Raw genomic sequence first — 15,127 nt, 5'->3', positions numbered from 1 at the left:
AATTTCTTTTAGCATTTTAATCTGAATCAGCTATCCTGTTCAAAGGCACCACTCACCTGCTGCCCTGTGAGTAGCTTTTGTTCCTTACCTGTTCCAGCAAAAGGATGAACTCTGTTCTTGTTTCTGAACAGACTTGTAAGGATAGATATACACCTGTGGGTATGCAGTGTAGTGAACTGAAAAAAATAAAATAAAATAAAATCCCTTTTTATTTCAAAACCATCTTGGAGCAGGAGAGATTCTGTATGTTAGACAGAAGGAACAGAGGAGACTGGGGTTTTTTTTTAGTATGGTTGTTCAGTGCTTAAAATCATGTTAGAGATTCTGCAGTTAGAGAACTAAACTTTTTCTAAATCAAAATCTGTATCAGTCATTATTAAATATAATTAAAATTGCTTGTAAAAGAACTTACATGTATCTGATGACAGAATTTCTAGGCTGCTTATGTGATACGTGTCACGACATCCCATGGTCGGCCTCATCTTGCTGTCAGGAGCTTGTGTCTTTGAAATGTTACGGAGGCTAAACCCATCAGAACCTTGATGTCTTGCCCAGGATACCAAAGAGCTGGTAGTGAAGAATTTGGTTCTGCAGGGTGGCAGCTTGCTTTGTAAGCACAAACATCACGTGGTGGCAACATCTGGGACTGACTTCAGAGGAGTTGTAGGTAGAAGCTTGTATGCTCAGTTACAACGTGAGGACTTTTGACAGTAAAGCTGTACCATATATAACTAATTTTCTGTAATCCAATTACGTATTTGTAATTTTCAGCTAGAAGCTATTGATTCAGCTTTCTGGATATGAAAGCATCCACTGTATGGTTCTTGCCTGTAAACCACCAGGATGGTTTTCCCTCCCCTTAAACATGATTTGGAATGAAAGAAATCGTTTCCCAGTTCTGTGGAGCAGTAACAATGGAGACAACCATTTTATGCAGCTAAATTTATTCTCAGAACAGATTACATTTAAATGTGGAGAAGTGGCCAACAGCAGGGAAAATTGTACTTTTCAGTGTTGATTGGGTGCTTTATGTAAGACTGAATTCTGCTAATGAACAGTGGGTGTGTGTTTCCATCTTTCTTACCGCTGTTAAAATAAATCAAACCCGCTTTTGCTGACTGTACAGCACAAGTTTTAGCAGTGTATTAATTTAACCTGCCCAAGAAAAGGAGTAGTGAGGTTAGTGGTAATGCTGAAAGGCTGAGCCCGTGTTGGCTGTTGAAATAAGGAAGTTCGCTTTTCCATGGGTGATTTACTAACAATTTCAGCTCCCTAGTTAAATGATCTAGGAAATGCTTGATAAAATTAAAAGGGATGTAGAACTCTTACTGACACAGCACTGGCATAAGCTAGTAGATAGGCCACAGTTTTTGTTCCTCTGTCATGAGAGGACACGATATTTCAACAGGTGCTGGGTTTTTTTTCTGTGAATGGATCCTCTGCCTTTCCATCCCATTTCTGTTACTCTTGTTTAACCACCCTGTAGGCGGCTCCTGTAGCCTTCTCTCTCCCACACCCTCTTGCTCCCCTTCCAGTGAAATGGTAAGTGGCTTAAATAAAACCTACAGCCAGCACTGCAGATTTCAAAACAAAGGCTTTTATCTTAGTCATTGACTGTGAATATAAATTGCCTTGCTTCTGCAAGGGAGCATATTAACGACATGACTGACACGTGATACTTACCTCTAACTTATTACTTGCATTGAAAAAAATTAAGAAATTAGCTTTGCTTTACATGATTTTTCTACAGACTTCAATAAAAATGTGACTACAATTAATTACAAAGCCTGCCTTTTTTTTTGGCAACCTATAGTACACAGAGTGGAGAATGTTACAAGAGCATATCCAGTACAGACAATACATCAACATAATAATGCAGGATATTTCAGTAAAAATAGAATAAATAAAATAAAAATATTTTAAGCTGTATTTAACAGGTTAATTTAGAATATGGCATCAGACATACAAGGCATAGTGAACAGGGCTGCCTGCCTGTGGGATCACTAGGTATTATAAAAAAAATGCATAGATAACTGAAGGGTCGCTATAACGACAACTAAAACAGTGGCAGTTGCTCAGACACATACCCACACATACTTTTTTCGGCCATGGTAAAAAGACTGTCTTAATATATCGTTTAACAGAAGATAACAGGCTGTGCAGTATTAGGCTCTGATTCTGCAAACACTTGGGTGTGTATTTAATTGTTTGGAGAATAAGGAGCTCTACTGAAGCAAAAAGGCCACATATAGTCAGACTATGAAGCACACTACTTAAAGGCAAAATCAACAGCATTTTGTTAACAGACACAAAACTCTTAAAACATATATTGGTGAGTGACCTCCGGCTTTTTGGACACCTTTCTGTCTTCTCCTCAGCCCTTCCCACAATTGCACGCTCTGCTAGCCAACGCTAACAAGATGTTCACAGCCTTGACAACACCGATGCAGAAGAACTTTTACGCTGCTGTTTGCTAAGTGTTGCTTTCGTTTAAAGAGAGTCCTTATCGCTCTTGGGAAGAATCAGCACTGTGCAGCTGCAACTACAAAATTTAATTAAACTGTTTAAAAGTCACTGTTGTAGAAATCCCCAATCCTGGCCTTACCAGCTGGAATTTTAAAAAGATACCATCAAAGTATTTTCTGTAATTTAAAATAAAAGTGTGAAGCACTAGCACGATGATGAATAAGGAAACTTTTACCTCTTCGTGATCCTACTTAGAGGTACATTGCTCACCGCCACGTTTGGATAGCAGTCATAATAGGAAGCAAGTTCCTACACAGCTCCTTGCAGGCACCTCTGAGATGCTTAAACAAGGCCTTAACACCGGCTGCCACCTCCAGCCTTTGTGATCTGGCTTCACAGCACGGGAGCTGCTAAAAGGGGTGGGGGGCTTGTTGTGTCCCCTCGCCTCCAGCTCTCCCTGCCTGTGTGGCCAAAGCCACTTCTCCAGCTGTACGAGCAGCAGAGCAGGTGTAAAGGAGGCAGCAGGACCGGGAGCCTTGGGAGAGGAAACAATCCCTTCAGTGCCTGGGGTGCGGGATCGCAGTCACAGAGAGATCCGAGATCAGCAGAGGATCAGCTCTTCAGAGGGTATTCGTGAGAGCTCTATTTAAGTACAACAGTTGCATAGCTAGCCCTCACCTGACACTGGCTCATATATCATGCTGAGTTTAGTTTAATGTTTTTCCTGCGTTTTTTCAATGCAGAAATTTGACTCATTGTTCTTTTCTCCTTGCTTTTGCCATTAGCCTCTTTAAATAAGGAAATAAAAAGAAAATAGTTTGTTCGTAGCAGTCTCTTGCATAATAAAATAATAAAACCCCCCAGTTCTGGTAATAACAACCTTACCAGTGTTCTTTTAAAATTACAGTATAACTGGATTTGCAGACTTGGGAGACAGTTACAGTTTGGAACATATCTGTAAATGGAGGGAAAAGATTTTTAATGCTAGTTAAAAATCTTTAATGTCCCATTTCTAATATTTGTGCCAACCTGCCAGTGTAGACAGAAGATGGCAAAAGGAGAGATTCAAGATGCGGAACTGCATTTGAAAATTCGCTCGAGGTACAATTTTAAGGGGCAATACTGGGCTCACCCTGTTTTGTCACAAGAGCATTAAAAGTCAAAGAAATTTCATGGAATTGTGTAAAAACCAAGAAAAACGATTGTTCTTTTTGTGTCATGTTAAGTATTCGGCAACAAACTCTGAGGGGAAGGGGGAACTGTGCAGCCAGACACTGAATTGAACATTTCATCAAACGCTTGCATGGAAAAGGTGTGGAATATTTTAGTCCCTGTGAGAGTTGCAAGACAATATAACTACGACTAGTTCTTCCTTACTCCTGATTGGTTTGAGCCCTGTGTGAAACAAATGGTATTTTTGATGAATTAATGACAGATTTAGGAGAATAAATTTAACAGCCGCCTGTTGCATTCGTATGTTTAAAGCTGAAAAGCTTCAGTGGATGACCCTGCAACTCAATTACTGAAAACACTTCTGGATTTTTCAGCATTGGTTTGGTATTAAGCAGGATTCTTCTCTAAGACCATAATGAATAACGACACTGTGATTCAAAAGCACATCAGGGAAACGTTAAAGGGGTTGCTAGACCAATGCCGACAAACAATTTAAAACTAACAGGTGTAGTTTTGTAAAAAATAAAACTTGGTATTTAATCTACAGTAATTCAATGGTAGGTAATACTTGATACCTATTCCAGTGTCGAAAACAGAGTGAAGTGCTTTAGGATTTAAGATTGGCTTGTGACAAATCCAGCTCAAGACGGTGAAACTATCAACTCGGGCATCATTCACTCCAACGACTGTAGCATGAGTTCACTGGGAGGGACGTGGCCATATTCTTTTTTGTGTGTGTGAGTTTAGGTTAATGTTCATGTATTTACAATCAAACAGACCTTCCATTGCTCATGACGTAACTCACCGACAGCAAAAAAATATTCATGCTTCTTTTCATATCACACGATGGCGGCGAGAACGAGAGAACATGCTTGTCTAACATTGTTTCGATAAGGGTAAATTCTCTGAAGACGAAGCATCAGCAATTTGACATGGAAGGCCAGACGTCATCGTCAGTTCATTTTCCTTCGTGTAGCTACTCTTCTCTTCAGTTAGGAGAATCTCTCTCGTGTGTGAAGCTATGGCATCTCGCTGACTGGGCGTTTCTGTTTCAAAGTGTCAATGAGGGACAACACTCCTCTTTTTACATTAGTTGTAACTCTTCTCGTCACTGAGTCTGCGGGAGGTGGGGGTGGTCGAACTTTCTGTGAAGGAGGTCTGGCTACTAAGCACTTCTGATACCGTAACTGCAACAAAGCAAAAGCAGTCTGCAATCCTTACTGTATCCAACACGTCCACAGAGCACTTTAAATAGGCTTTTAGGACTTTCTCATTAAATACAGTCAAAGCTCCGTTTTGGCCGAGACAAACAGCCCAGACAAAGCTAATGCAACACTGATCTGTCGATCTGTGGGTAGAAACTGTTCATTAGCGAGCAACAGATACTAAAAGTTACAAACAGCCCTTTGAAAACTGAAAAGTAAGTTTTCTGGGTTCAGCTGTTGTTGAACAAGGATTACTTTCACTCCATCGTCACGGGATTGTGTAACACAACTCTCAGCAAAATGTTTTTCCAGCATTAGGAAACTCATGACTTACATTCTGACTTACACAGATGTTGCAGAGGTCAGGAGGGAAGATGATTAAAGGGTCATTGTTGACTACATTGACATTTCAGGCTTAAAATTATGTTTGGGTTTTAATTGATTAAGTTTAAAAGAATCCCAGTTCCTATTTTTATCTGTTCTTTTTCTGTCCTGAAATTAATAGAATTACAAACTTGGAAAGACGATTATTTATGGAGGCAGTGAAAAATCTAAGTGCAGTTAGGTGCCTCTGGAGAAGGTCACTTACCATACAAGCGGCTTGAACAGCTTCTGATACATTGCCTGCATTGGGCTCACACCAAAACACGTGGCACTCAAAATGCTGGTTTCCTGTATCCATAATGAAGGCAAATGTGTGAACGTCCTTGCCTACTCCCATGAAGGACAGGAACCGCACACGACACTCCACCATGATTTCCTCTTCATTCTGGTCATGAATCAAATGATTGATCGTTACTACTGCATATCCCATGGAACTTTACTTTCAATTTTAAGATGATTAAACAGGGGGCACGCTGAGGCGGTATTGTGGAGTTCCTTTTTATCTACCTGCATATGGGGACCAATGATAAGCAGCATTCCTCAGGGATCGCTACTGGAACCGGTGCTGTTTAACATCTTTGTTGGTGACATGGACAGTGGGATCGAGTGCACGAGTTTGCTGACAACACCAAGCTGTGGTCAACAGACTGGAGGGAAGGGATGTCATTCCAGGGGAACTTGACAGGCTTGAGAGGTGGGTCCATGCCAACCTCATAACGTTCCAACAAGGTCAAGTGCAATGTCCTGCACCTGGGTCAGGGCATTCCCAAGCACAAATAGAGACTGGACCATGAGTGGATTGAGAGCAGCCCTGCAGAGCAGGACTTGGGGGTGTTGGCAGGTGAAAAACTGAATGAGAGCCTGCAATGTGCACTCACAGCCCAGAAAGCCAATCACATCCTGGGCTGCATCAAAAGAAGCGTGACCAGCACATCAAGAGAGGTCATTCTCCCACTCTACTCTGCTCTTGTGAGACCCCAACCTGCAGTACTGTGTTCAGTTCTGGAGGCCCCAAGTCCCATAAGGACGACAAGGACCTATGGGAGCAAGTCCTGAGGAGGGCCATGAAGACCATCAGAGGGCTGGAGCACTGCTCCTGTGAGGAGAGAGAGTTGAGGTTGTTCAGCCTGGAGAAGAGAAGGCTCCAGGGAGACCTTATAGCAATGTTCTGTACTTAAAGGGGGCCTACAGGAAAGAAGGGGAGGGACTCAATGTTATCAGGGAGTGTAGTAATAAGATGAGGGGTAAGAGTCTCAAACTGAAAGAGGATAGATTTAGACTAGATATAGGGAAGAAGTTCTTTACCCTGAGTGTGGTGAGGCACTGGAACAAGTTGCTCCGGGAAGCTGTGGATGCCCCCTCCCTGGAAGAGTTAAAGGCCAGGCTGGATGGGGCTTTGAGCAACCTGGTCTAGTGGAAAGTCTCCCTGCCCATGGCAGGGGTGGGAACTAGATGATCTCTAAAGTCCCTTCCAACCCAAACCATTCTATGATTCTATGATATATCCAGTGTTCTCAGGCCTGAGCTGGATCTCCCCTTCTAGGCAATCACCAGAAGACCAAGGCTTTGAGGATTAGCACTGAGCGTACCATGCATTTTAAAACCTGCTTGATTTGTGAAGAAACAGAAGAACATGGCTATCATGACTCCAAAACATGCTCCCCTATAACTGGTATTTTATAGAGATGTTGGTTTGGTACCCCGTCAACAGACATACACAAAAGAAATAACACGCAAAATAAGCAAATGACTTCTAGTGTAAATTAACACTTTCTACTAGTGTTTCTGTGTTTCAACACTCATATTATGTTAAATGCATTTTAAACAAACCAGTCTAACATACTCTTTCATTGATGACTGTGACAGTCGCATCCGCAACATTCATGGTAACTGGCATCCAGTCCTCTTTGCTGGCGGAAGCCATTAGACTTTCAATGGCACTGTTCAGAGTATCCATTCCTAAAAAGAAAAAAATGCAATAATGAAAAATAAATATGTGAGTATCAGTAAGCAATAACATTTTATTTTTCACAGAAAACAGATTGGTTTGGACTCCTTATTAAAATTAATTTGATGACAGAAGAAGGGCTGTGAAATTGGTTTTCTTTGCCTACAAAACTAGAACAGGTGCCTCCAGCTTCGAAAAAACAGGACAGAATCTTGTTTACCTGGTGCACCATTTCAGTTCTCTAGGGCTCTTTCTCATTTAGCAGCAGAGCTCACGTTCAGAGAAAGCAGGAGAAAGAAACTCCGCCTTCTTGGCAGATCCCCAGATACTCTGGTTGCAAAACATATGTTCAAATGACGTCTTGAATATTAGATGTCTTCATTCCTGACATGTGTGACTGAAGTACATGAGTTGCTACCCTTCAAAAATCACTCATTTACTCTTGGCTAACCCGAGTCCAGCCTTTAGAGTTTCTGCAAGGTATTTTGGAAGTCATTAAAGTGTTACATACCCACAGGTTTCGCTACAGGTAGCATGCCCAGGTACTGGACGTGGAACTTCTGTACCAGTTCTGTCTTTGGTGTTGGGAAATCTACTGCATGGGAACACAAATCAATTTCTGTTAATCGTCATTCACAGCAGAGAAAACCACTTTCATTTCATCAATATACAAAAGAGTTTACCCAATAATTGTACTCTGAAGGTACTGTATTGATTAAAACAAATTTTTACTCCTTCTGACAGGAACAATGCTCAGTCATTGCTAAAGGAATTAGGGGTAACTTTGCATCACCTAATTCTTGATCTATGCTAAGAAGATCTATGCTAAGGACACATTATATTGCTGGCATATTAAAACCCAGAAAATATAGATGAATGTGGCTCTGAGACATATAGACCTAAATTTCACTGCACAACTACATAAAATCTGGAATTTGCTTTTAATACCATCCCTGTTCATATATTAAACAGAGTCTACATGTAATCAATACTACTGTCTGAGCAGAAAATTACACAAGCTGATGCACAGATTCAGAGTCATATATTCACTATAAACTGGTAGATCTAGAGGGATATAATTTCCTGTAAAGCTAACCCACAGTATGTTTTTTTCTCCTGGAATACTTTCAAAATAGCTTTCAAAATAGCATCCACCAAGCTATGACTAATAAAGGCAGGCAAAGGCAACTTCCTTCTACCATGCAGTAGAGCGTGGACAAGACCCTTAAGCTGGATGACAACCCCCTCAGCACCCTTTGCCATGGAAGCTGCTAAAATAGATCCTGAAACCTCAGAGGAGTCCTCCTACCACTCCTCAGAATCCAAGTGCTTACCTGGAGTATATTCTGGTTTTAAGGAACATTTGGTCAATTTGTGCAGTCTCAAGTCAAGGGGCGTTTTGATTTGAAAAGAACAATAAGTGCAAGTATCCACAAATAAGTAAGACTGTGTTTGTAACATTTGAGTTCAAAACAAAAGAGGAAATGCACAAGTTGACATAACTGAGCCGGAGTTCATTACTGTCAGCATAACTAATATAAATGTTTAATGCAATACAGTTACAGGTTACCGTCAGACACGGTAATTGAAAGACACAGTTACACTCCTGACCTCTCCACTCAACACAGAATCACAGAATCATTTAGATTGGAAAAGACCTTTAAGATCACTGAGTCCAACCATTAACCTAGTGATGCCAAGTTCAACAATAACCCACGTCCCTAAGCACCACATCTACACGTCTTTTAAATACCTCCAGGGATGGTGACTCAACCACTTTCCTGGGCAGCCTGGTCCAATGCTTATAAACCCCTTTGGGGGAAGAATTTTTTCCTAATATCCGATCTAAGCCTCCCTTGGAGCAACCTGAGGCCATTTCCTCTTGTCTTATCACGCTCCATGTTGGTCAAAAGCAGCATCAGAAACAAAACATGTAAAGCAGGGCCATGCCACGGCTACCAGCTGTAACACAGTACCTTGCAGAGGAACATCGAGGGTGACATTTGTCCTGTCTTGCAATGAGCTGCAAGCCATAGCTTTAGCATTCTTCCGCTCGGCCATAATCTGAAGAAAGTGATAATAGAGCATTTTTATTTTTAAATACAGTACAGTAACAACTACAAGTATAAATTTACTCCTATTATGACTCTAGTTTGTGTAATCTGAAATAAGTCAGAAGCTACATGACCAAACAGATTATTCTTTTGAAATAACAGCTTTAAATTTTCCTCCAGTTTATTCCTCGTACCTTAACTTATGTTGTGTCCAAGCCTAGATAAAAGATGTAGGAGGAAAAAAAAGTAGCCATTTTTATCAATGGTGAAATTGCAGTGACGAGTAATATAGCAAGAAATATAAATATTTAACACACAGAGTAGAGTGTTCATTATTCATGTTCCTCTCTAGTCTATCTTGTGCTGTGTATATTTTTTTCCTCTGTTTTTATGTTTCCTCTGGAATTAAAAAATCCCATGCAAAATATAATCAGTTCTTCCCCTAAAACAACGAAAAACTCCCACCACTTCAAAATAAGCACTTTGGATGATTATTCCCTACAAATATATGACTGAGAAAGGACCCAGGGAAATTAACAGAGGTTTCCAAACTCATATATGAAGCATTGCTATTTGCTTCTTTATGCTATGACTGTTAATTTTAATTAAGATACAAAGATAACTGCTGTTCCAGTAGATGACACTTCATCTGAAGATGCTTCTAGCAAATTTCTCCCCCTCACCACCTTTTTTTTTTTCTCTTTTAAGGTTTTGTCTTTTTAAAGTATTTTCTTTTACAGGGACACATGATAATATTCCCCCCTGCAGATGAAAAACAACACATGGTAGCTTGGGAAGAAGCCCTGACTCATCAAAGAGGTCCACTGCGTCAGTTAGCACACACCAAGCGCTTCCATGAATCATGATTACATCTATTGCTGGATTATGAACAAACACGCTCTAATTAACAACACTGCCCTGTTTTATTCTGCGTTACTATTGCCTATGGTTTTAAATGGTCTGTTGCCCTCTTATCCAAAATTAATGCCAGGAGTTTCATGTCATAGTTATATGTGACAGCTCTACTCCATTTCCGATACCCCTGTGTACAGCTACCATAGCATTTACTTGATGTTGCCCTTACTGGACAAAAGCAGCTCTGGCAGGGCCTGCGTAGCATGTTTTTCCTTGCTAGACTTGCCGGAAACGTCTGTGAGATTTGAGATTTGAAGGAGAAAGAAGAGGGATGTAACAGCTCTAGGCTTCCCCAAGCAGCTGCTGCTGCAGTCACTGGCATAAAACTTCTGCCAGTGCAGCGCGCAGCTCCCTGCCCAACCCGAGCAGGTCCCTAAGCCCCATCACCCGGGTCTCCTCTGGCATCCAAGCCCAGCCAGAGCTGCCAGGCTCTGCAGAGTTGCCAGGCTACCTTCTGCTTCTGCCAGAACTTGGCTGCCCAGAAGGTGACAGTAATGCACACTGTGTAAATGCTCACATTGTCTGCAGGAAACACCATGACTTCAGTAGCCGGGTCTGCAGTGTTGCAAAAATGAAAATTTTTTAGACTACACAACTGGCTGCAGAGGGGAATTTGACATCACCAATTCCATTCACTAATGGAAAAAGGAAATGACAGGCATACAGTAAATAAGCAGAACTATAAAACCTGAAGGTTTTCTAACTAGCTTTTCTCAAAGAGTTGTGACTTGTGAGGAGAGACAAGTTACACAGATATAACTGATAAGGTTACTTATCCCCACAGCCCACTCATCCTGTGGTATAAACTGACGTGTTTTAAGGAAAACTAAAAAGAGCAGCATAAGATGTTTTAAAAAGAGAGACGCAGCCTCAAATCCACCGTAGCTCAATAAAAGAATAAAAAAAGAGTTTCAAGTAGATTGTTTTAACTGCCTTTATAGAAAGTGCTTCACTAAGATTTGCCTGCTGGAAAGGACATGTTGCCTTGCTACTGCTGTATGAAATGACTATACAGAGGACACTCGTGAAAAAACCAAAATTAATAACCAGGGAACGGTGGCAAATCTGTAAGGTAAAACAACTGAACAGTCCTCTCCAGTATTACAGACAACACTACCACAAGCTGGATCCAAGATCCTTTAGTATTTGTAACCAAGTAGCTTAAATCCCTTCTTCTCTCCAATTTTTTTTTTTTTTAGTGGGCTCAGTAATGTTAGCAACTATTTTCCTGTCCATCCTGCAGGTTAATACCATTGAACCATACTATTCAAACAAGGTCTTAGCTGTTTACAAAGCTTAACATCACCATCTAACATTGATTGAAACCGCATGTTCTTTTTCCATTTTAAACGCAGAGCTTCTTTATTATTCAAGAAAACCTTCAGTCTCTATACAAATCAAAAGCACACATCGTCTTTCTCAAATCTAACTGCTCAGCCTCCTGTTACTCTGGTCTATTTGTGTCCTTTCTTTTAAAAATTCTCTGTACCATTTCTTGTCACCAGTGATATAAACTACACTAATGCTGCCTACGGTTGCTGATTGTATGTATCTGGATCACGAACTTCACAGACAAATGCAGCTGACTTTAAATCCACTTGCCTTTGAGCAGATTTCGTGTAAACTTGTGGCGATGGCTTTTGCGGGTGTGTCACATCGAAACACATGACATTTCAGAATTCTTGTGTCTTTGTCTCTTGCCACATAAGCAAAGTCTCTGTGCAAACAAAATGAAGTGACATATTACAAACAATCAAAATGAATTAAGGCATTAGAAGCAGTAACATCTCCAAAACAGCAAGTCCTGCTTCAAAAGAACAAGTGAATGTCTGAGTTGTCACAGAATAAAACATGTGCTTTAGACAAAGTAGATCTAAAAATGCATTAAATCTCACACCCATGAAACACATATGTAAGGTTTGGTGCTTATTCCATATAATTAAAGAGCTCATTACACTCTACTAACACTAGCAGCTTATTGAATTTACAACCCATAATTCCAACTGCAATTGCAAATACACAGGAAAACTTACGCAAATATTTTATTGAAGACAAAGCAGGGAGAGAATTACAGATTAACACAGAAAATACATGAAGCTTTTAACTACTAAAAAACCTGAGAAGCAGCACACGATATTTTATTTAGAGAAAAATTGTATTTTAAAGGACTGTGCAGTGTGTTTAAAATATGCAGACAGTAATTAGAGATCTGGCTGCAAAGGGAGATGTGAACCTGCTGAGCTTTGCTCACACTAATTGGCCTAAATTTCTGGCCTTATTTTTTTAAAAGTTAAATAAAGCTGCCCTACAAAAGAGATTTTTGCACCATACGTGCTAGTCACCATGGCATAGTATAGCGTTCCATCATGGGCAATGCAAGTGCCAGGATTATGTTTATTTGTTCTCAGGCTGTTTAAGACTTAGAGCTCTTCTGAAAAATTCTTAGTGGGAGTACGGTTTAAAGAAAGTATCAGGGTTTGGATACAACCCAATGTTGGGTCAAGGCCTGCCTCTGCTCCAAAAGCCTGTCACCATGGATTTCCATAGAGCTAATTTGTCTTCATGACGTCTCTCGGGACAAAGATATCCATTAACCCACTTGTGCCAGGGACCTGAAGCTGGTTCTGCAGGCACGCAGAGATGGCAACCAGGCAAAACTAGGCTTCTTCTCACTCGGTTCTCTTGCTATACCAGACTGTGCTCCTCGGTCTTGCACCTCTGCCTTTTCACGTCCTCCAAGCAAACACAGCCCAGTCCTACTTTGTGACCTTCCTGCTGTCTCCAGGTTCCTTTGGGATTTTGCATTCCTAGGAGAGCTATGCTGAGTAGGTAACTAGAATTAGAACAGACAGGTGAAGCTGGAGCTCCCAACAGTCTGAAGTTTCTTTTCATTGCCCTTCCTCTTTACACACAAGTAATTACCAGCAAGATCCTAACTGGTGAAGAGATAGGTGGGATATTCCAGATAGATAAAAAAACCATTACCCCACCCCTCCTAATCCACACATTTTATAGATAGGAATACTTCAGTTTATGTTACAGTCTGTAAATATCCCGAGCAGGGCTTAATGTAGCGTGGATAACCAATATCTTTGTTCATTGTAGATGCCCAGTGAACTGAAGAATTTTGTACTGAAGGTAACGAGGGAGAACCAGAGACTGTGGAAGATTGACAACTGAACTTCCAGGTCTGTACAAGATATGAACGTTGTCCTGCCATTAAGTACCGTAACGTGTATTTAGTTCAGCAGCACTAGATTTTGTCATTAACGAGCCCTTGCAGCGAAAGGAGCAGTTGCCCACAGTCTGGGCTGCTCACTGACAAGCACAGGTTGTTCCTCTGTTTAACTGCTTTGCAACCTGAAGCCTGATGAATAATACTTTAAAAACCCGACAGAACTACCAAGAGCTGAGATTCGGAAACAAGCTGGAGAGCCTTCTCCACCTCGCTGCATCCCAATATGCAATGGTACGTATCAGAGCAGAGCAGAGAAAGGGGGCAGCAGGTGGAGAGTGCTGCCATCCACACCCTTCCTGAGTGTGGACACGCAGCCCATGGGCTCCAGGACTGGCTGTCACTGGCTGCAGCCCTGCCCTACCAGCACATGCGACGCATGAACCCTGAGGAGGGACAATGTTTCACCCAATCACTCATGACTTGCAGGAAAAAAAAAATCATAAAGCAATAATCCACAAAGGTGCCATCTCTTACAGAAGATGCCCTGAGGTCTCCTAGCTCCAGCCTGAATCCCACGCACCTTGGCCACAATTCCAAGAGCCTTTTGGCATGTTGTTCCCTTTTGCCACACTGCAAGTTCATGGGGATGCTAAGTTCCAGTTGGAACCTTGCTCCTGGAAAAGAACTGATGCTTTTTGGCTCAACTGTACATGTGCCAAGACTTGCTTTAGAGTGGTTTCCTTCCAGCTTCGTGTTTCAAAAGCAAACTGAACACCCCTAGCTGGACTCTAGCAATAAGACTAAGAGAAGTCAGTATGGCTCAGCTATAGCCACAAAATTAGCAGCTATAGAGAACAAAATGAAACAAAGCATCATATAGAAAAACCTGAGTTTTTTGCCTTTTGAAGCAAGCTTTCAATATTACTGATGTTCCTGAAAGACCTGCAGAGTAATTATTTGGAAATGTTCATGCTCACAAAAGTTCCACATACAATACCCTGAGCTCTGAAGAGACCTTGCCTGGTTTGAGAGCCATAACTGAGAAATTTCAAGACATCCTAAGCATTTGGGATTTTTGTTTTCCACATGTTTGGCTTTAGTTGCCATCTTTGAAATGCCCTAAGTTTCAGATTTCACATTTTTGAATCCAAATACCTTCCCTTACAGATATTTTAACTGACTATGAACACACTATTCACTTAACAGACACAGATTTGCTGCCATAGCTTCATTAAGATTTCCTCTCCTTTATGTGCAAGAAAAACTTGCTGACAGTGACCATCACTGCAGGGTAGCAAAGATGCATAAAACAAGCAGACTGCTGCATACACTTTATTATTGGATCAAGGTCTATTCTTTCAGATTGTAGACATAACATCTGAAATCTGTGCTTGCATTAACTTAAAATAACATTGAAAGCCATCTATGTGACCATTACATGGCTATTTATTACCTTTTACAAGCATTTACCTCAAATCGATACTATTCCTCTGAGGACTCATTCACAAGTGATTTATGCATTCCTTTACAAGATGATCCTAGGAAGAGTGCCCTGTGTTGTTTTGCCAAATTGCTTGCACTGCGCAGAAGCCCGTTTAAATAAATAGGAATCTGCACAGTCTCATAAGCACTGATCAATTGATCAATACTAGGATTTCTAATTATAAAGCCATGACCTTCAAGGAGTTCACAGAATCACAGAATCATAGAACAATTCAGGTTGGAAAAGACCCTTGGGATCATCGAGTCCAACCATTAACCCTACACTACAAGTTCACCCCTAAACCATATCACCCAACACCAC

General features: G+C 41.0%; 1 protein-coding gene across 1 annotated transcript; it reads right to left on the bottom strand.

Moving 5' to 3' along the window:
* Positions 1-4,116: 4,116 nt before the first annotated feature.
* Positions 4,117-11,858, bottom strand: APBB2 (amyloid beta (A4) precursor protein-binding, family B, member 2). Its single transcript, XM_009876243.1, has 6 exons — positions 11,748-11,858; positions 9,153-9,240; positions 7,688-7,771; positions 7,072-7,187; positions 5,434-5,613; positions 4,117-4,826 (listed from the first exon to the last, which is right to left on the bottom strand). Exons 2-6 carry the CDS (start codon positions 9,235-9,237, stop codon positions 4,659-4,661), a joined length of 633 nt encoding a protein of 210 aa, XP_009874545.1. The 5' UTR covers positions 9,238-9,240; positions 11,748-11,858; the 3' UTR covers positions 4,117-4,658.
* Between the last annotated feature and the right edge of the window lie 3,269 nt (positions 11,859-15,127).

The sequence above is a fragment of the Apaloderma vittatum genome, unplaced genomic scaffold (assembly GCF_000703405.1).
Source record: "Apaloderma vittatum isolate BGI_N311 unplaced genomic scaffold, ASM70340v1 scaffold2369, whole genome shotgun sequence".
Classification (NCBI taxonomy): domain Eukaryota; kingdom Metazoa; phylum Chordata; class Aves; order Trogoniformes; family Trogonidae; genus Apaloderma; species Apaloderma vittatum.
This window is presented reverse-complemented; position numbering and strand designations above follow the sequence as displayed.